The sequence below is a fragment of the Hydractinia symbiolongicarpus genome, chromosome 10 (genome assembly GCF_029227915.1).
Source record: "Hydractinia symbiolongicarpus strain clone_291-10 chromosome 10, HSymV2.1, whole genome shotgun sequence".
NCBI classification, from domain to species: Eukaryota; Metazoa; Cnidaria; class Hydrozoa; order Anthoathecata; family Hydractiniidae; genus Hydractinia; species Hydractinia symbiolongicarpus.
Window position 1 is genome coordinate 26177500 of NC_079884.1, and position 21935 is coordinate 26199434.

General features: G+C 33.6%; 1 protein-coding gene across 2 annotated transcripts; it reads right to left on the reverse strand.

Annotated features, from left to right (window-relative positions):
• Window positions 1-10188: 10188 nt before the first annotated feature.
• Window positions 10189-21933, reverse strand: LOC130662593 (solute carrier organic anion transporter family member 4C1-like). 2 transcript variants are annotated; one of them, XM_057461486.1, is made up of 10 exons: window positions 19850-21933; window positions 18114-18273; window positions 15835-16026; window positions 15373-15743; window positions 14905-15304; window positions 13716-13893; window positions 13438-13573; window positions 12367-12545; window positions 11023-11240; window positions 10189-10585 (listed from the first exon to the last, which is right to left on the reverse strand). In XM_057461486.1, the coding sequence occupies exons 2-10, from the start codon at window positions 18244-18246 to the stop codon at window positions 10455-10457; spliced, it is 1938 nt and encodes a 645-aa protein (XP_057317469.1). In that variant the 5' UTR covers window positions 18247-18273; window positions 19850-21933; the 3' UTR covers window positions 10189-10454. The 2 variants fall into 2 exon arrangements, with proteins under 2 accessions (XP_057317469.1, XP_057317468.1); XM_057461485.1 differs by having other exon boundaries at window positions 18114-18284.
• Window positions 21934-21935: the final 2 nt, after the last annotated feature.

A 21935-nucleotide genomic window follows, 5' to 3' on the forward strand; every position in this document is an offset into this window, starting at 1 on the left:
GAAAATACAAAAAAATGGCCGTACAGACGCCAGCAACAACCAACATGTTTCGTGGACATTGACAAGTTCGAAATGCGCGAATGTAATGTAGAAACAGCAAATGTAAACAACAAACTTCGAGGTTTACCGTCCTGTTTCGTTATATTTCGTCTATGATTGTATTTGTCGAGATCCAAACCGGAAATGAAAGAGGATTGTATTAAAGAATGGTTCCAACACCGGTCCATCGATATTCATGATGATCATAAGGTGGTGGAATCAGTTGGATGGGTGTATTACGAAGACAGTTTTTCAATGTTTATCACGGTACATGTGATGAACGGGATGTCATCTATGTCCATATCTTGTTGTTTTAATATACTTTATTCTTTTCCAGCAGTGTGTGATGTACTGACATCATTTAGTCTTTTATATTAGACCGGCAATGATGTAGAAACACACTCTTCGTGAAAACCAGCCCTTATGGTTTGGTTAGCATTTAATGTTATCTGTAGTTTATTTTTAATTGAAACTGCAACGACTCAAAAACTATGTATTCATGATTTGTCAAGAAATAAAATTATAGATTTAATGATTTTTTTATTCAAATTAGAAATTAACTATGTCGGCGGTTGGTGATTGGAGGGAAATTTATAAAAAAAATTCATTTAAATTGTTCTAAAAATTAGTATTCTTGACGCCGACTGGTGAAAGCTTTGTATGCAGGGGACTCCCTTTGTAGGACACTTGTTGAAATCAGTACCGATGGGGACTGAAGCGGTTACCATGGGTAAATAAATAAAAAAACAATCAACAAATAATAACACGATAGCTTGTGATCTACTAAAAAACAACTAATTTTAAATTGGGCGTATTACAGAAATTAATTGCCCAATTAAATATTACATTTAAAAGTTATGACGAGACGCAAGAAAGTTAAGTAATATTTCACTTGTTGATTTGTTTTGTTTAGAGCAAGATCATTAATGAGAATCTGACTAATTGCTCACTGGTTAAAAGAAGCTGATTTCAGCAGTAAAAATGAAATAGAGCCAGAGTTATTGCAAATTATCCAGGACTTTGCAGTATTGTCGGTAGTTCTGGCTAGCGAAAGTGTCAGTGTGATAATAATGCAACACAAATTTACGTTTGGTTTGATCAAAAAACGACGTCTAGCTTGTTGGGAGCATAAAAACATTGTAGGGCAGCTAGCTAACTACAATATTTGACAAAATTGTTTCTGACAACACATAACCACTACTTCTACGGATGTGTAACGCAGGTAGACATCGTTTGAAATTCACTAGACACACTTTCTAACACGCCTACATCAGAAGTATGGTAAATGTTGCTTTAAAATGAGGTAATTTAGTGTAGAAAAGAAAAGAATAAAGATTATATAATAAACGAGACGTAATTATTGTGAATTGCTAACTTAAAAAATAAATGCATTGGAAACAGGAATCAGTTAGAAATTCACGTTTGAAATGAATTATCAAGAATGTTTACACGTTTAATTCATTACGATATGCAACATATACTGATGCAAAATTTTTTTGTTTTTGTTTTTGTTTTTCTCCTTGTGTAGTTTTTGTTTTGTTTTAAAAAATTCAACAAACTTTTGATCTACATCATGTAATTAATTACTGGTTTAAAGAGGGCATTAGACATGCGTTAACTAATGTTACTGGGAAAATTCAAACAATGTTGGCTAGGCTAAAACTCCTTTCCTCATTTTTGTTAAGTTTGATGCGAGTTGTATTTTTTATGTGTGTCTATACAATGTTATATGTTATTATGTTGTTATTTCATTATGTTGTTTTATTTTTAAAATTAACGAACAGATTTTTAAAAGCAAACATTTACCCTTTTTTTTAGTTTAAATAAAAATGTACTTGCAGGTTTCAACGTTGTTGAATGATAACAACGACAAGAAGGGCACCTTTACGTGCCTGTTTAAACATTCCTTAAAGTGACCAAACATTGTTACAAATTAGATGTAAAAGCATAAATAGAAAAAGTTTTACGTAGACGTTATGCGTCGCTTAATGTTTCAAAGTATTTTTAAAACTTCTTTTAACAAAACAGGCGTGCTGTTTTTAAAATTACCCGAATTTAAAAAACACAGCACGGATGGACATAAGGTAGGATAGCACAACCTTTATGCACAGTACTCTCTTTCTTACCTTACAGCCAATCTTTTCCTGAAAAATTACTACTCTGGATCTATTCTACCATAGTGTTACAACACCTGAATATTATCTACAACCAATTTTCGCTTTAGCTCAAAGCTCTCTTGGTTTTTATGTAAACGTGACAAGCAGTATGAACTCTTTTTTAATGAGTGTTGGAATATTAAGCGAAATCTTTGCCAGATATATCAATATTAATATGTTCTTTAACTCTACTAGAAATGTGCCTGGTGGTTTCACTCACATAGCTAGCATTACAACTAGCTCATAAAAATTTATACACAAGTCCAGATTTAAAAGATTCAGGAACTCTGTCCTTGCAAGAAAAATAATCTTTAATTTTACACGACTTCTAAAATGGAAAACAATTTTCGTGACATAGTGATTTACATTTAAGATTTGACTGTTAAAATATTAAATATTTGTGAGTTTTTATCAGTTTTCAAATGTTCTTTTACTCTACTTACAAATCGTGTAAATTTAAAAATTATTTTTCTTGCGTCACCTTCCATATTGGTTGATGGAGGAGAAATGTCGTTAAGGGAAAATTCAAATTGCGTGGTAAAAGGGGCTGCGAAAGATTCAATAAGCTCAATCCCCGCAATTTCCGAAGAATGGTGTGTAATAAACGGACCACTCAAAAGGTTAAGGTTACAAGATTATACACACTTGGAAACCCAATAGACGTCTAGACAACCCGTTTAAATAAATAATTCATTTTTTGTAATGAATTTGCTACTTTTTATTTTTCTAGTATTTTTTGGCGGTAAAATAAGCTACGGTCTGAAATATCTATTAAATGTCAGTAAATCGAAAGTTTGTTTTGATTAAGAACAGAGACAACACGAGGAGCTGTATTTGCTTAAAAATGCTATGTTACTGGTTTTAAAAAGTTAATGAAAACCTCTAAAAATGCTTTAAAGTCATTAGATTTGCCTTATGAATCTATTATGTATGATATAGCTAGCTAACTAGTTCAAAAGCTTTGAAGTTTATTTTATTAAAAAGTCATGGATATCCGATTATGTAGGGCACTTTTCTGTCATTTGCAGTTATATTTGGGCGTTCAATATAATATTTAAGATGATTTAAGTCGTTATTTTTGTCCTTAGTAATAATAATTTTTCTACCGCTATTCGTGTAAGTCACTAAAGTCGAAAACCAACAGTTGTTTTGTAGCTCCTTAAGAATTTGAAAGTTCTAGAAGTTAAAATTTATAAAATTTAAAATATAGTACACCAAAGAATTTAAAATTGGAAACTCGTGTGTCAAATAAATGAGATCAATGGTATTTCCTGTGCCACAAATACTTCTGATCAACGAGAATTAAATAGCCTGCTGGTTACGGCCATTATTAAACTTTTCTGCGTGTGGAGAGTTTATGCTTCACGGATGAAAGTAGTAAGCATGTAGAACGGCCTACCAACTTCTGGAAATAAATAATGAAGCGAAGGGGATATTTAAAAACAAAATACAATACAAATATCGCTGCATGTGAAATATACAAAAAGACAGTATAAAATCTAACAAAATCTATATTATAACACCCGTACACGTCTGTCACGCAAAATGGTAGCTTAGCAATGCGGTATAAAAAGGACGGGCGATTTTTCCACGGGCTAACGACTAGTAATATTAAATTTTTCTTTACCTAAAGTAATACATATTTATATGACGTTAAACACCAATAGGTAATGTTTGTTTATGTGCAAATTTATTAAATTTTGGTGAAGATTTTAACTATTTTATTCATTCTCTGTTACATGTTTAAAAAGCTGCGGCACATGAAAAACAACTTCTCTAGACGCGTCTATAGATTGATTATGTTGACTGGACTATTAAATTTGTTACTATGCGTCGCCTTATAAGGTCATAAATCGTTTTGACTAATTAAGTTGCATTAACATTATTAATTACAAAAATGGTAACAACTGCTATAAATTGAGACGACCTGCGCTATACAGATCAGAATGGATTATTTATAACTCCATAAGGCATCATGGACGTGATGTAGAACAGAAGGATATGTAATTATTGTTGTTGTTATTCTTGTGTCTTCTGTCTTGTGGATAACAAGAGTGTTGTCATGTTATCAACACTAATTTTCTGTTGATTTTCGTAGCGGCGTGTTATTTTGCAAGGCTGATTTATTGCTTGGCAGTTGCTCTTTGCAATAATCTAAATTATTATATCATAATATAGTCTATAAGAAGAAAATATTGAGTTTAAAGAAGTAAACAAGAAAATTTATTGCATAAATTAAATTTAGTATCCGTTAATACTTTCATCAAATTGTGTTATTTTAGAAAAACTTGCGATTTAGCAGTTACCTTTTATTTGTCCAAATTTGGGCCAGCAAATAATTAGGCTGGTCAAAAATTTATTTAACATCCTTTGTCGTATAACGGAAAAAACTAAAATATCTTCTATATTAATTATAGTTTTCTGTCTTAGCGTTAGAATTACTTTTTGCTTAGGAACGCACCAAATAGTGATGATTAAAATGCAATTTATTTTACCGAACCTGTTTGTGTTTGTCATTTTTTTAAATTTCATAAATTGAGTCTTCTGTGGCTTTTTAAAATTGTTTCAATAAACGCTAATCGAAAATAAGGACGTGCTTTCGAGCATGTGCTTTAATCAAATTTAAAATGAGAATGTTATCAAAAAATTCGTCTCCACGGTTGCTTTTACACCGGGACGAGTGTGATTTGAACCAGCGACTATGAATTTAATCCTATCGCTCTGTCAACTGAACTATCTGTCTGATTGAGGTGAGTTTGCAACTGTCTTTCGCTTTACTACCGCAACAAGCACACTTGCTGTTGCAGTGCATGCATGTTAAGGAGGTCTAGTGAAAAACCTAGCTACACCACAATCACGGATTTTTCAAATACTAGGGTTCTTGATTGTAGTTATTAGAAAATGTGACTCAAGCTACCATATCGGACAAAAATGATGAGAAAAATGCAGTTTCTTCGTCATTTTTTCACATATGGACAAAAGTGTTAAGTTGTCAATGTTCTGTAACAGGTAAGTTGCAAAATCGCAAAAATCTAGATAAAATAAATTTTAACATTTTCTAGCGCGCCTGTATTCTCCAGCGTGACTAATAAAGGCCCCGAAATTCTTAAAAAATGATTATACTCACGCTAGCAACAAATAACTATGAGAACACTATGAGAATTTGGATTATACAAATAAGTTTCAAATCAGTTTTAAACAATGACTGTGTTGAACAGTAACGATCAGCTTCGAAATTTGCTGTCTTGTCAAATCATATTTTGATTGTAGTTAGTCTTGATTATTTGTGCACTCCTTAATTTCAAGAGATTCAAGAGGTTAAACGAGGTAAGTAAGTTTTTACCATTCACGATACGTGGTTATTTCAGTCGTCACGTTAACAGCCCTGGTCAGAGATCAGTATTTTTTTCATGTTCTGCCCGGTCAAAAAAGATGTGATCAGTTGAAATGTTTAAAAATTGAAAAATGCTTAAGTCAGTAGATAATGCTCATTAGTTTTGTCTGGAAAAATAGACAAGATGTGATTGGTTCAAATGTTTGAGAATTGAAAAAAAGCTCAAATCAGTAGATAATGCTCATTAGTTTTGTCTGGAAAAATAGACAAGATGTGATTGGTTCAAATGTTTGAGAATTGAAAAAAAGCTCAAATCAGTAGATAATGCTCATTAGTTTTGTCTGGAAAAATAGACAAGATGTGATTGGTTCAAATGTTTGAGAATTGAAAAGAATGCTTAAGTCAGTAGATAATAGCCATTGGTTTTGTCTGGAAAGATAGAAAAAATGTGATTGGTTCAAATGTTTGAGAATTGAAAAAAATGCTTAAGTCAGTAGATAATAGTCATTAGTTTTGTCTGGAAAGATAGACAAAATTTGATTGGTTGAAATGTTTGAGAATTAAAAAAATGCTTAAGTCAGTATATAACGCTCATTAGTTTTGTCTGGAAAGATAGACAAAATTTGATTGGTTGAAATGTTTGAGAATTAAAAAAATGCTTAAGTCAGTATATAACGCTCATTAGTTTTGTCTGGAAAGATAGAAAAAATTTGATTGGTTGAGATGTTTGAGAATTAAAAAAATGCTTAAGTCAGTAGATAACGCTCATTAGTTTTGTGTGAAAAATTAGACAAGATGTTATGTTATTATATACCTGCGTGGTCAGCTGGAGACAACCTGAAACTAAAATTGGACCAATTTTTCGAACCTGGATCAACAAACATGTCTTGCAACAGACAAGTTGATGACGTCAAAAAACCTTCCTTAAAAAGTCTATCAATTTTCTTGATAAGCGTTTTAGGCTCTACACCATATATACAATGGGAAAAAAAGTTAAACCCTTATATCTTTTTAAACGTTCGTTGAAAGAACATGATTCTATTCATTATTTTTATCACAGTTTTATTCTCTTATCAATAGATGCAATTGGTTATTAAATTGCTAAAAACAATTGTTTTGTTTATGCACTGCTAATGTTATCAAAATTCCAAAAAACCTATATTTTTTACATTTTTTCTACCGCCTAAGTGAATGTTTCCACGGGTCTATAGAACTAGTCTAATATACTAATTTGTGCGTCTATGACTTTTGCAAAGAGGATGTTATTATATGTCTTTGGTAACTAACAAATTAAGCCATTTTTGACGTTAAAGCAATATTCTAAGCCATCGCAATGCACTTTCAAGTTTAAGGAGAAACTTGAAAACGGGTGAAAATAACTAACGTGAGTAACTAAGGACCACCTGGAAAAAAAATAGACCAATTTTATAAAGCAGGATCAACCCACCCGTTTTGGAAAATTAGTTGATGATGTCATCAAAAATCTTTAAACCATTCGTGAAAAGCACACGATTCAGTATTTTTTTGGTCAGCGTTTCAAGCTCTACAAAAAAAGCAACGGACTAAAACATTTTGTGTATTGACGGGTAATTTCTGACGTCATTAAAATTAAAATTACTGATTTGTTTCATTGTTTTTCCACAGTCTTAAAAACTAGTTTTGCACATTATTGAGTCTCAAAAAAGCGGAACCATGTAGCTTTAATTGGATACTTACTTTGACTTCTCAGTTTTCACAAACTACCCCATGTATTTTGCGTGCGTGAGCATTGTTTTCGTTGCAAAATTAAAACATCGCATTACGCCAAAGCCTGTCAATGCGCGGAACGTTACCATTGACAACAAATAAAAAGGTTAGGTAAGTTCTCTGAGTAGCAGGTATTCGAAAATACCTCGCTAAACGTTCGCAATTTACAGAATCAAATTGCGTGCGTAATGTGGCCCGCAGTAACTGTACACTGTACACTTTGATGTAATTTTGTTTTTTATCAATGGTTCTAACGTCCTGTAAACGACGCAAGTTATTCGAAATCTCACAAGGGGCTTCTCAGAGATTTTTTACGGAATGAACCTCATTACATTTTACTTTAAAGAAACTACATGCTTGTATGCATGTACTTCGTTGGGTAAAAGAAATGCACATTTCGGCTGTCCAAACTCAGAACTGTTATAACACACTTCTATTCGTGAAACACTTAGCTAGCCTAATTCCAAACATCCCAACCATACATATTTTATTGGTTTTACTTTTTCGTCAGTCCTAATTTTTCGTTAGTTCAAACATTGTTGATTTAAGCTTGATATTCAAATTTTACAAGGTACCATTTCCTGTTTTGTTTGATGATTACATTTTAAAGAACTGTTTCCTAGGTTGTCCGGTGAATTATCCAGATTTAAGGCTTGACTGCTTAGCAAATGCTGAAGTTACATTCTTCAGCTCGGCTCTATCCCTCTAACTCGGTTGCAAATAAACATGTATTTAGTCACTTAGACTCGGCGAGTGTTGTTGGTATTGTAACATCTATTATCCGCTGCCTGACGATTATTGGTTTAAATCAATGACGAAAATTTAAAAAACAACAACATATTTTTGTCGCCATTAATTTTGAATCAACCCTATTCTTCGTCGCTGAAGTTCGTGCCATTTAGGTTTATTGCGAGGGTTGCATTATATGCATATGTGGTTTTAGTTTTACCGCGCACGACAATTAAATGCCAGAAAAAATAAAGAAATGAAGTTTGCCTTCATAGTTAATATTGTTATTGAATTTACTTTTAGTAAGAAAACCCATGGAATGTACTAAATCGCCTGTTCTTTTCTCAGAGATTCTTTTGATTGAACATCAAAAACACTGTAGAAAAATTGTAGCGGTTGAAAACGAAAACACATCCAATCCTGACAGAAATGAAAATAATGAATCAATAGAACGCAAGGACAATTTAAAGTCGAGCGAGCTTAATCTTATTGTAAAATGGAAAGACTTTCCTCCAAATCCACCACCACTGATATATATTCCCAATGCAATGCATGATATATCACCTACTGAGGGTAAACTATCAAGTTTCCATGTTAGAATTGAAGACGAGAATGTATTGATTACGATGACGTTGGATAAAAAAACGTATCAGGGAAAATTAAACCAAACTTGTACATAGTTGTACCACATGGGACAAGTGTTAACGTAATGAACACATCAATAAAAACTGACATTCCAAGTTAGATTTTTTTATCACATATTCGATACCGTCTTTACTAGATTTAAAGTCAGTATTATAGAAGTGTTAACAGCTCATCTGCTAGTTTACCAGAAATGACAACATTTAAAAGGTTGCGCTTGTTTTCACAATAACAAACTCGCTTGCAAGATAGATAACAAAGCCACACTTATTTTTGTATAAATATGTAAATAGTATGTACAAAGAAACGAAACCTTGGCATGTAACATTTGATTTACCCTTGCTGGTAAATGTGTCGTTAGTTATCAGTCATGGGTATTATGAGCCTACGAAGTTCAGGTTAGATTATAAATTTAGGGAAACAATTTAAATCATTTTCGAAATATATATTATGTATGATTTTGTGCACACTCTCATATCTATAGTTACTATGTAGCTTTAAGGCCAAATATGTAATAGTTATACTATATTTTTCCTTACACCTTTACATCTCGTGTTTGAAGAGTATCTTAAATCAAATTAGTTTTTTTTGGAAGTGCAATCTTGTTCATAAATTATAAAAATAAACAATTTTTTTCACCATTTGTCCGACGTTCTACTTACGTCGATTGAGGAACGTTAAAAATGCGCAAGTTGCTGTTTCTATGATATCCACATTATAGAACAAATAACGCGACAGCCCCTAAAGGTCGGGGAGATCGAGATAATAGACCATGTCGACGTCAGCAAGAATTTGCACGGTTTGAGGATTGTCCTCTATTTTCAACATTGACATGTGCGTGTGTCTAATATAAAAAGAGTGTAAATAATTGTTTGTGTGTACAATCTTCGACTATTTGTTCCAATGATTTTCCAAACAATATTTTAGAGACGCTACTTATATCTAAACCCTTTATTGATTTTTTTTAATTCGCGTAAAAATGTTAAAATTATATTACCTTTAAGTTACTGCAGTTGTTTCGCTATAAAAACGAACCCAGTTGCTGTAAGGACTACTCAGTGTCACCCATGGAGATATAATAATATCTCTATGGGTGGTCCTAGGCAAAGTTGTATCAATTTTCTGCATTGCTAGTTAAACTTTTAATATTTATTTGGTTTGGTCATGTTGTTACATTGACATTTCTAGTGTACAGTTACGAACATAGATTGAAAATCTGCTGAGTTGAAAGTGAAGACACCTTAATAACCAACAGCACTGTGATCCATACCTAGCTATCCATACCTTAACTACCTCACAAAATATTTACCAAATCACAAATAATGAAATGGCAGTATAGCCAATCACTTGTTCAATTGGAACAAAGCAATGATATAGCCGTGTGTCGCACCGCAGGTGGGGCCCTCACCTGTAACTAAATGTTCATTGCGGTTAAACCAACTAACTGCTAATGTCAGCATTTCATGTGTTAGCTCATTAAGATATTATAGGCATAAAATATAGGCTCAATGCTATATTTTATTTCAATAAAGTATATTTCATTATTTCTAAGATGCTGTATGCTATAAAATACAGCAACCTGTGAACAACATAAAAAAGTGCGTGCAATGTGGACCATAAATCAGTTTCATTAAATATTCATTTATATTTTTATTTTTTATTGCTTTGTTTTTCAATGGAGCGTGTACTTTTTGAACTTACCGACTCTTTAATCAAACGGGAATTATTATTTTACAGTTTTTATCAAACAATGGTGTCCTTTTTATTAAGATTTGGTGCAACTCAGTGAAAAGTAGTTCGCAGCGATGTTACAGTTTCGTATCGTCACAATACCCACTGTTGTCGGTGGAGAAATCAAGTTTGTTATTGTTGGAGTAGATAGTTGATTTAGGTTGTTTGTACGTTTTCCATGCAATGGTATACAGGACGAAGGAAACAGCTAAAGTAAAAACAGGATTGTCATGACAGCATCTAATTGACCTGCCACAGTGATGGGCTTACCCTTTTAGGGCGAGTCTCCATTAAATGGTTTTAATGGTTTTCTCACATTGTTCTTCTTCCAAACTTGCCTCTATAGACCACTTTCCTCGTGACGTAGTTGTTTTGATTTCATTTTTAAGAACAAATGGGCATGCGCGCACTTTTGTGTAGTTAAAAAAGTAGGAATCGCACATGATAAAAGAGAAACTGAAATTATTCACTAATTTCGAGCGACTATTTTTTTTAGATGAATTTCCTTGGTTATTGTGGTCTGTTATTTATATTACCTGTCTACAGAAATGCTTGCGCATGTGCAAAAAAGCTGCAAACTTTATAACTTTTGTAAACATTGGCAAGTCATCTATAAATACTGTATATTATACACTAATTTTTTACCTGAAACAGTGGAGAGTGCAAGAGACAAATATAATGATAGTCTGTCCACATCATACTCCGCACAGTTAGATTTCTTTCCGCATTCATCATATTTCCACACCAAACAAGTGGAATCTATAATCTTCCCAACCAACACTGGCCCTGGTAACATCGCAAGTGAACGTAATAAAAGAAACTGTAAACCCATGGCAAAACTTCTTCGATTATCTGGAACACTTCTGAAAAAGTAGTGTTTTTGTACACAATAATACCTCATAAAATTTCGCCGGTGAAAGGTGACGAAATTTTTCTGGAATACACCTTTCCCGAATTTCATAAATTATAATAATTATGACATCATCCAAAAATTTATAATGGTTCTGTGCTCTTTAAATAAGGATATTCATATAGAATTTTAAGTTATTATGACAATAATAAATTTTTTAGAGCAATATAATACTCTGGTTGAGTTTATTTAGATTTGAGGAAAATAATTATTTCGAAAACGAGGCTATCATTAAAAATCAGCTATATGCAAGGTTTTACTGTAACTTTCAGCTCGTAATTGAGCCACTCAACAAACAGAAATATTTACGAAATTAGGTAATTTTTCCTAACCTTTTGCTAAGGAACTTAGGGATAAGAATCCTTTTTAGTATCGATCTCGTTAATTCAGTTTGGCATAATTAGGAAATTCGGGAAAGGTCTATTTCGTCACTTTTAACCGGCGATAAGTTTTTAGAAGAAAACAGTTTTTAATCAATAATAATACAAGTGTTGTTTTCTTCATTTTCAAGACATTTTTCGCTTTCTTCCTCCTCTTCTCTTATCGTAAATATAGTCAGGTTCGTTCACTATAAACTTGGACAAAATGCGACAGCTTAAATGGAAGGTGTTCTGTGATACTTTTGTAAAAGTGCTTTAAGTTGTTATTTTTTACTTATAAACTTGTAATGACAAACTCACGCTGTGTTTTTCCTTAATTATTCGGTCCCGGAGGAAGAATTCCGTCCTCCCCGGTCCTAATAGATTTAAAATACCCCAAACCGAATAGGGTTAAACTGAATATTAACTTGGACTTTTACAACAACTTATTCACTTATAGCTAGACGCGTTAACAGGACTGAATCGTATGTTTTATTTAAACCAAATTTACGAGAAAGCATTCCACACAGGTGTGGCAAAATTGTCTGATTTTTCGCCAGAACTTTTTCCACAAAATAGAAATTGCTGGCCATGACTATGTTGTAACTTGTGTTTTTATTTCAGTTGAAGTTACGAAAAGTTATTGTTTGAAAAATATGTTACAGCCGATGTACCTGCTTTAGCAAACGCACGTAAGAGACGTGAACCTAAACTTCGTACCTTAATACCATCATATTGTTGGGTGTCCCATTTGCAAAAGCAAATACTAATATCAGGAAGAGGATGCACACAAAGAGAACTACATTCTTGCACTTCAAGTTACATTTGCCTTTTGAAATCAGCGCTGACTCGGTTGATGAATTTCTCAACGGCGATATGCATGAACAGTTCTGGTAAATCTAAAATTGGTATGTAAATAAACAAATACAAACAGGAACAGGAACAGGAACAGGAACAGGAACAATAAGATTGAACTGTCGAGAAAGTTTGCGGTTTGTTTTTACTGAGGGGACGGGACAGGGCGATTGCCGGGACGAGGCGTTTTTCGGGATAATTTTGTTCCGTCTTTATAGGGATAAAAGTTTGTCGGGATGTTTTTTTAGTTCAGCGAGACATTTTCTCCATATTTCAATAGGGACAGATTGTCACGTTTGTCCCGGAACAATGTGTTTATATGGAAGAGACGTTTTGCATGAGCCGGGATCCCGTTTAGCTCAAGCACAACAAGCTCCTGGCACAACTCCGTCCCAGACCATTCCGAGGCGCGACGTTTTGTTCTATATAAACACACCATCATGGCACGAAGGAAATAACTTTCTTCAAAAAAAACTTCGGCTAACTGGAACCTCGAATAAATCGAACATTCCTTAACTTGATCCAATTTTCGTTATCGCTGAGGCTAATTTCTGCAGATACTTTTTAATCGAGAAAATAAAATCAAAGACTAGATAAATGTCAGAAGAATTTATTTTTTAGTTTTTATTAACTGCTGATAGATAATGTTGCATGTCAAGGAAAATTTAATTTACAAGTCACATGCATGACTTTTTCATCGCAATTTTAGGCTAAATACGACTTAACGGAAGCTTCGTTTAACTTACACATTCGTTAAGTCCAACTATTTTCCTCGGTCGTAGGTTCCAGCTACCAGTTGTTAACTGTTGGACAAAATCATCCCGGAAAACGTACCGTCCCGCAATCATTCTGTCCCGCGTCTTCTTTAAATTAATAATACTGTTACTCGCTGCTGGGATGATAAAGTTTTCCCACAACTAAATATGTTAAACTTACAGTATTCTTTGTTTTATTTGTACATCCAGCGAAACAAGGTGAAAAATATGTCAAGTCGTCATAACATATTGGTTCGTAATATTCTTTTAAACAGCCGCAGTTATGATTGCATGAATTGTCAAGGTTGAAACCAGTACTAAAAATTAAATCACAGAACATTTAAAATAACGGAATGTTTAGAAATATAAACATAAATGAAACTCACAAAAAAAACAAGAAAGAGGGTAATAAATTACGTCAAAGATAAATCCAAGACCTGTAACCTTGTTCACACTCACCTTGTAGGGTTATAAATATTCACCCCAACTAATTTTATGTTTTCACAACCAGGGATCATAAAACTAAAACCAGTTACGACACCCAATAACGATAATCCACTACATATCATGGCTGCTACTTTGACCGAACTATTCACTTTTATACGACGCATCACCACTGACCCAATTGTCAGTCCAACTAAAATAAAGTTCAGTAGAAAAGCTTGATCGACCCAAAGTTTGTTGACTTAAATTTTCGACGGCCTTAATTATTCTCCAGCTTTTTCTAAGTTTTTTTATTCACAAGTGACAAATATATTTGCTGGTATTCTCGCATTTGTTGCGGTCTATAAATGCTTTGGCATTCTCTATTTTCTTAAAAAATATTGGAAAATTAAAGCAGCGTCAAATTTACGTCACTTCCTCAAAATTTCGGGCCGAAAATGTTTGGACCGATAGAAAATTAACCTAGGAAGACAATTTTAGCAAGCACAATCTCCAACCACAACAAAATAAGGGACAAATGTAGTTTACCGAGAGAAGAAATTGAGTGATGAAAAGTTCGAGTTTTCGAGAACTTGGCCAGAAATAATAGTAGATGCACAAGTTACAAATTACAGGGTATAGAAAAATTAACGTCATAATTAATATAATGATTTTTTGATGTATCAAAACATATGTTCGAATTATCCGACGTTCGAGTTAACCGGGTTCTTTTACAAAAACATTTGATTAAAAGAGTAATGAAAGTTAAAGACATCGAGTGTTCTACCTACAGGGAGTTAACTGTAATGCCACTTTATTTTGGATCTTAATTTTAATTAAAGTTGTATTGAATTCTCCTTTAAAACCAACAGCAATGAAACAAGAAACCTTAAAAAGCTACAGCGACCTTTACTTCCTTCTTTAGTATGTTAGTAATTCCTTGCGTCGGATTATCCGGTTAGTCTTTTTCTAATGCTCTGCATTTTTCATACCAGAGACTGTATTTCGTTCCCACAAGAACTTGCTAAAGAGATATTCTGAATATTATAAGAGAAATTGGCAAAATATCGAATAAAGCTGTCCGATCTACGGAGGTATTTCAGATTTAGAGAGCGTTGTGCGAAAAAAAGGGTGTGAGAGCCAAGGGACCGATTATAGTTCGGGTACAATAATCGAGTTTTTAACAGTCAACCTTGCGACTAGACTAAATAAATCACTCCCTTACCTGTAGTCCCGCATATGATAAGCGCGCCAACGATAAAATTGGATTGTGACTGCTCTGCTCCAAATTTTATGATTGTAATTTTAGTTAAAAACGGACCCAATCCACTTGCAATTAAAATTCGGGATGCCATAGCAAGACAAACTAACACTAACGTTCTGTTTTTTATTAACTCTACCGTTGCTTTCACAAATCCTTTTAAACCAGGTTGGTGTTCTTTTGATTTCTCTCGAACATCACCGTTTGAAATTGCTTTTTGTCGTATTTCAGCCGAGCCTGGCATAGACTTTGGAAACATCAACATGACAAAGCCAACAATGATTAGTACCCAACAAAATAAAATAAATGGTAGCCACCATCGGCCAACCCAGAGAGGATGGTTCGAGTCCAAATTACTTGGTGTCTATGAAGAAACTCAACGTAAAAAAGATGCTATTTGAAAAGAAAAATCAAGAGCAAAACAATCCATACCTTTCCTATATCAACAAAATGATTTAGCACGATTCCGCCCACAAAAAACCCACTGGATGGTCCAATAAATGTCATTATATGCCAAACTCCTATATAAATCGGACTATTTTTCGGGGAAACATTTTCGTCCAAAAAGGAAGCGCCGAGGGTATATAACGGTGCGGTACCCAATCCCATAATCATCTCGGCTACACAGAAGATGACCAGGTATATGTTTGAACCATTTTCTTTTTCACAGGAGTTAATATTTATGTCTGTATTTGTCAAGTTAGATTGGCAGGTCTCGAAATCTTGGAATCGGATAGAAACTGTTCCGGCTGTATAATGTCCCTTTAAAAACTTAGGAAGAGCAAAAAAAAATGCACCTATACCTAAGAGAAAAAAATACATCCATAGTCTTACTTTCCTTGTAAGAGATAGCTTTAGATCTTCAAATTTGACGGAAAGTTAAAAAGTCATTACCTGTTAATATGGCTCCGCATCCCAACCATTTTGGTTTGTGACCTCTGTCGCCATAGTAACTTACAATTAATACACACAATAAGCCGCTAACGTCATTTGATGCGCTGATAAAACCTGTGCTTGTACTTGTTAGACCAAACTCCCGTTCAAGATGTGGAATGGACGCACTAACTAAGCCATTTACTAACATTCCTAATGAAATATGAAAGAAAAATAGTCACAATCAACAACCTTACAAAGACTATATGAACAACATACCGTGGCTGGTTAGTACATTTTGTCCCGTATTAAGATAGGCAACGTGCAGCCGACCATTGTAGAAAACCGGTCGAAGACTATGGCATTCCTCAGAACTTTTTGGTGTCCGGATGCATCTTCGCACGCAATATCTTTATGCACGCACGCAAATCCGAACGTTTTGATTTGTAAATATTCGGCCGAACATTTCTGAAAATCTGGTCTACCTAGTTTTAAAAGTCCGGCTATTTATGTTTAGCATTGAAGATGATGAGGAGTTGTGTTATATGTGTCGTACGTCGTAACTGTCGTGTGTTCTAAAATAAATATAGATTGTCAGTAGTCAATAGTTTATGTTTTAGTTTATGTTTAAATTCGTTAAGTGATGTAATAATTTAGGTCCTCTGCTAGTTATAGAGAACTTTGTGATTGTATAATTAATCCTAGGTTGAAAAAAACTGTTAATTGAAAATCTGGATGAATATTTATGTTGTATCTTCTGAAACATATCATTAAATACTCTTGGTAACATATTGTTTTCAAGCTTAAACATAAAAATAAGAGTTTGATAAATGTTTAGTTGGTATACATTCAGTACACTGAGCTTTTTTAATAACTCTCTGGAGTGAGTGTATCTGTCACCATTTATAATAATTCTGATTGCATGTTTTTGTTTATTTTGCAATTTTGTCAATTTTGTAGCGTTGGTACTATACAACCCAATATTTGCATAATTTTGATAGTAGTAAACATACGGCCGAACATCTCAAAAGCCCCACCGAGCATCACAATCTTTGCCTTGACTTTGTAATATTTGACCAAACATTTAACTATTAGGCCCACTAACTAAACAATTTACAGAATTGCAACAAACGATCAAAGAAAAACACTAGTGAGTGTTCTAGTAAGATAAGATACTTTTATCTAAAAACACATGAATTAATCTTTTTTCTTTAATTAAAAAGAACTATGTAGAATAATAAACAAGCACCATAATGTTTTATTAGGCAGAAGAATTCTGAGTCGAAAGCAATATGTCAAAACAAGATCATGCTCCACTTTGGTTGAACTTCAACTTTCGTGCGAGCAACTATAAACTTTGGCCGAATTTTTAAACACTTAAAACACACCGCACATTTTAAAAGACTTTTAACAGACGTTTAAAGGTTATTAAATATGCAGACCAGATTTTTAACACGCTTGGCTAAACGTTTGCAATTTAAAACGTTAGGACTTGCGGACGTGCAGGGACGTAACCGAACATGAAACAGTCAAACGAGTGTATTGATTCGGAGAAACATATAAAAAGTTCAGCTGCACGTCACCTATCTTATCACGGGACAAGATGTACTAATCAGCCACGGTAATTAAAAGCATCTACTTTAAGTAAGTAGGCTACCATACACTTCTCTTAGTGCAGCCTTTAGTGGTCAGAAGATAGAATAAGCACATTCCCTCAAAACAGCGAACTCTTTAAAGTAGATTCATATTCAACTTTCATTTGTTTAAGATTTTATGGTTTTAGTAAACCTTGGAGCGGAGAAATTTGAATGATTAGGAGCACAGATTCCTTTTTCACCATAATCTCCACCACAACTAGCAATATTGGTAGAAAAACAGCACTTTTGTGGCGCTTTAAGACACACAATGACTTGTGAGATATTTCTGATGACGTAAGAAAAGAGGAGGAGATTTCTCTAGGTTTGAAGTCTGGGTTTTTTAATCCAGTTGCACTTGTTTTTGAAAAAAAGACTTAACACCTAACTTCGTTCCAGAGCTTTTCGCTTTAATCAAATAAGAAAAGACGGCGAAAATACTTTGGTATCATTGTCCAATAGGTGGAATCTCGTTCTACAAAAAGTTCCCACTTTTGCGCCTATGCTGATTTTTTCTATCTGGATATCATAGGTTTCATAATGACATGGAGAGGAGGTTGGCTGTGGAGTGTAGTCTTTTCTACATTCATCATACAAGACATGAAACAATAAAATTATGCAATGGATAATTATGACTAATATGTAAAAAGTTAATGCATAAATTACCCTGTAAAATTGAAAATAAAGATAGAAATAGCAGAAACCAATTAACTGTAGCAAATCTTTGTAGCCATTTTGGTTGACACCTGCCCCAGCCACACATAAGAGAAACTTCTTCTTTCGTATCGGAGTCTGACATATTGACTGTCCAAGCTTTAGTCTCTGACTAAAACCAAACTATGTAAAATAAAATTTACGCCGGATGCAAAAAATATGTTGTGCTACGGACGAAAAAATAACAATTGTAATGTATTTTTTTACAACAGGAGAATTTAAAGCTGCCATCTTTAAGTTAAAGATGGCAGCTATAAATTGTAGCTATAAATTCAACTTTATCACGCTTCGCCTCAAACAGTAAGATTAAAGTTAATAGTGCCGCTGAAATGTTAATTTCAGAGCTAATAGGCGCAAAGATAGAGTTTATTTTAGGACTTTGTGTTGTTTTAAAAAAAGCGAAGACTGGAAACGAGATTGTTAGTAGGTGGTTATTTTATAACTATGTTATTCCTTGAAATTAACGACTCAAAAAATTACCGCGAATCAAATTAGCGGTCATGAAATTAACGCGGTTCAATAAAATTATTTTGTAAAAGGCATTTAAGTAACGCGTTTGGAGAAAGGTTGTTTTAAAAAATGCATTTAATTAACGTGAATTTGAGAATACTAGTCGTTAGCCCGTGGAAAAATCCACGGGTTCGCCCTTCGCAGCTAAACTACCATTTTACGTGACAGACAGACGGACGGACAGACGTATAAGGGCATTATAATATTTGAGAGTATGCAAATCACACGAAGCAAAAATTACAGCAATAGTCGAATCCACGGTGGTGAAGCGGTCTACTCTATTACAAGGCGGTTTGGAAATCGAAATAAATGTTTTGTTAAATGTTAAACATTTTTAGATAATTTTCTACTTGGATCAGAGTATGAAAACCGCGTTAATTTCAAGACTCGTTAAATTGATGGAATAAGGTAGTCTACCCAAGGAAAATCCGTGAAAATTCGAATGTCGTACATGTATCGCATTTGCTGTTTTAAACGTCAATATTTTGTGCGCCAGTTGGCACAACCTTGGCCTCTCAGACAGATAGACAAAAAACGGCTATTATACTTTATTTCTAGCAAAAGAAAAGATGGTTTATGAAATGGATACTTTGTGGCTAACTGATATTTTTATTTTAACTCCCGTTACAGATGATAAAAAATAACTGATGAAGCTTTACATAAGACACACGATTTCATGCCAAAATGGATGCATTGTTTCCAAGAAATGTGTCCTTACCAAAGCAATATCTATTTCATCTACAGCATGAAATTTCATGTCTAACTTTTCGTTTCGCAGTTCGCTATTATTATATTGTCGTGGAGTACTTTTAACCATAAACATGTACGCTCAGGAACATGTCACATATATATCTTCTGTTTTTATATTTTACGACCATTATAGTTACTCAAAAAGAAAGTTTTTACATAACATAAGCACCCCTACTAATTTACCGCCCCTCTCGAATCAGCGCCCACCCTAAAAGTTTAAATTTTGAATAATCGTCCAGTGCGCCTAATCGAGCATTTAGAATATGCCACATAAATACCTAAGCAACTATTTTGTGCATCTTGTCACGTAGCTATTCAGAACAACTTACAGAAATGATATTCCACTCACAATAATTTGCGCACGTGTAGTATTCACTTTAAGTTAACTAATCTTTAGGGTGAACAGCGAGACAGAAAATAGAACATACCTTTCCAGCTTAGTCTTCATAAAATAGAATCAGCGTCCGTTACTCAAGTTGCATCGGGTCATAAAAGTTTAAATATTAATAAACATGTTTTTATTAATTCGTGTGTCAACAAGTAGCGTGTCTTTTTATTATATATATGACTCTGTTTACATCACACGATATTCATTTTTTATATAAGAAACAAGAAATTTCGGCCTTATCCTGAAACTGTTCTTATTTAAATTTGAGCATTTTTTTATTTCTTTGCAAATTTTGCGGCATTAATCAAACAAAGTTTCGCAAAATAAAAATTTCTGCAAAAAAAATTTCCTTGAAAGTATTTCTCCATGTTTATTGTTTATTTCTTCTTTAACAAATAAAAAACAAGTTTAGTCAAATTTCAGCCTTTTCCAGTGTTATTAGTTTTTGATTCTCTGCTCAGTTCTTTTTTCTGTAAAACCCACAACGCGGGAAAGGAGTTTGTAGAATTTAATTTGGGTTTACAAAGCTAGGAATGGAAAATAGGTAGAAAATTGAAATCAGCAAAAAATAAAACGCGTGTTTCATCTGGGCGATCGAGTAATAAGTGTGTAAACAACCGAATCAAGTATTCTGGGTGGTTAGAAGACATTCGATTGTTGCGCAATTCGTCAACAATACCCGCTGAAATGGATATATTTTAATCTCAAATTTGAACATGAATAAACAAAAAACAAAGTGATAAAATGTTTACGAAAGTAATAACATACTTTAAAAAACTATAGTAACCTACTAAACGGTAATACAGTCAACTCTCAAATTAGTGATGCAGAGAGTTTTGTCCGTTAATCAGAAGTGTCCGTTACTTAGAAACTTTTTTTGCCTAATTTTGGCTCAAAAATGATGACTGGTTACTTTGATGTATTAAAAAGAGTTCAAGATACTAGCTGGGTGGTTTACAGACAAATGAAACTACCCACTTCCACCACTGAAACACCATCAAAACCTTCGAATTTGGACTGGTGATTCCTGTTACATACACCTCCGAGAACAACAGAAGGAAATCGAGTGGGTGTGAAGAAGGCTTTAGGGCAAAAACTGAAATTATATAATGATATGAAAAAGAAGTGTTTAAAATAAAGTTTTCTCGTTTGTTTGTTTGTTTTTTACCCTGCGCTAATCAGAAAGAAATTTTATGGGAAAATTTCATTTCGTGCAAAAAAATTGTGCGGTAATTAGAGTGTCCGCGAATTGACTGCCTGCCATATAAAAACTTTCTTGTGAGGTTTTGACCGTGATTTTGTCAGTGCAAAAAAGTTTACCCGGTAATTTGATGTGTCTGCTAATTTGTTGACTTAATGAAACATTATAAATTTAACATGTTAACAGCCTGACAATTTAAGGTTAGTCACTTTGACAACACATCAAATTAATTCAGTTATATTTAGATATCAACAAACTAATTCTCAAGATAAAGAACTTACAAAGACTCAAAATCTCGATTACTTGTTTTTTTCCCCCATTTGTATTACAGCCGTAGTCAGAAGCCTTAATTGACAGATAGCTTCAAGTTCAACTAACCCACTTTCTGGATTTTTTTTTTTTTTTTTTTTTTGAGCAATCCTTTTTACTGTCAATATTCTCCAGAAATACGCTTATAAACAGTTAACAAATAGGTTAACCACGCATGTATTTTACAGCCATAACACTTACAGCATATTCAGGCTAAGTTGGGATTCTTTAAGCAAATTATAAGCACGCTGCCGAACTAGTGAATCATTGATGTGTTTTTTCGTGTGTTGTGTTGTGGGTACTTCTCATCACACAGACTTTTCTAATTCTTTATACGTAATAAGGCTTCATACCACCATACTGTCTGAATTTCTTTTGGGAATTATACTTTTAGTTTTGTGGCTGTTCCAATAGGTAGAAACGGGATCACCTGAATTCACCGCATAAAGGCAGCGTTAAGTTTTTGATTTTTAAGTTCTGGATTTGATAACAAACATTAGTTTACACGGAACACAATTGTGTCTGAGATATTTCGTAAACTTTTTATAGCCTTGTCATGTGGTTTAAGTGTTATTAATATATTTTTAAGTTTTAGTCCCTATTTTCACTAAAACGT

Excerpts from the sequence above, each read along its gene's own strand:
- LOC130662593 (XM_057461486.1), bottom strand. The coding sequence starts at position 18,246 with ATGTCAGACTCCGATACGAAAGAAGAAGTTTCTCTTATGTGTGGCTGG. Across the intron at positions 15,744-15,834 it reads ATGCGGAGCCATATTAACAG|GTATAGGTGCATTTTTTTTT; the intron begins GTAATGACTTTT and ends TTTTTCTCTTAG. Across the intron at positions 12,546-13,437 it reads CAAATAAAACAAAGAATACT|ATTTACCAGAACTGTTCATG; the intron begins GTAAGTTTAACA and ends TACCAATTTTAG.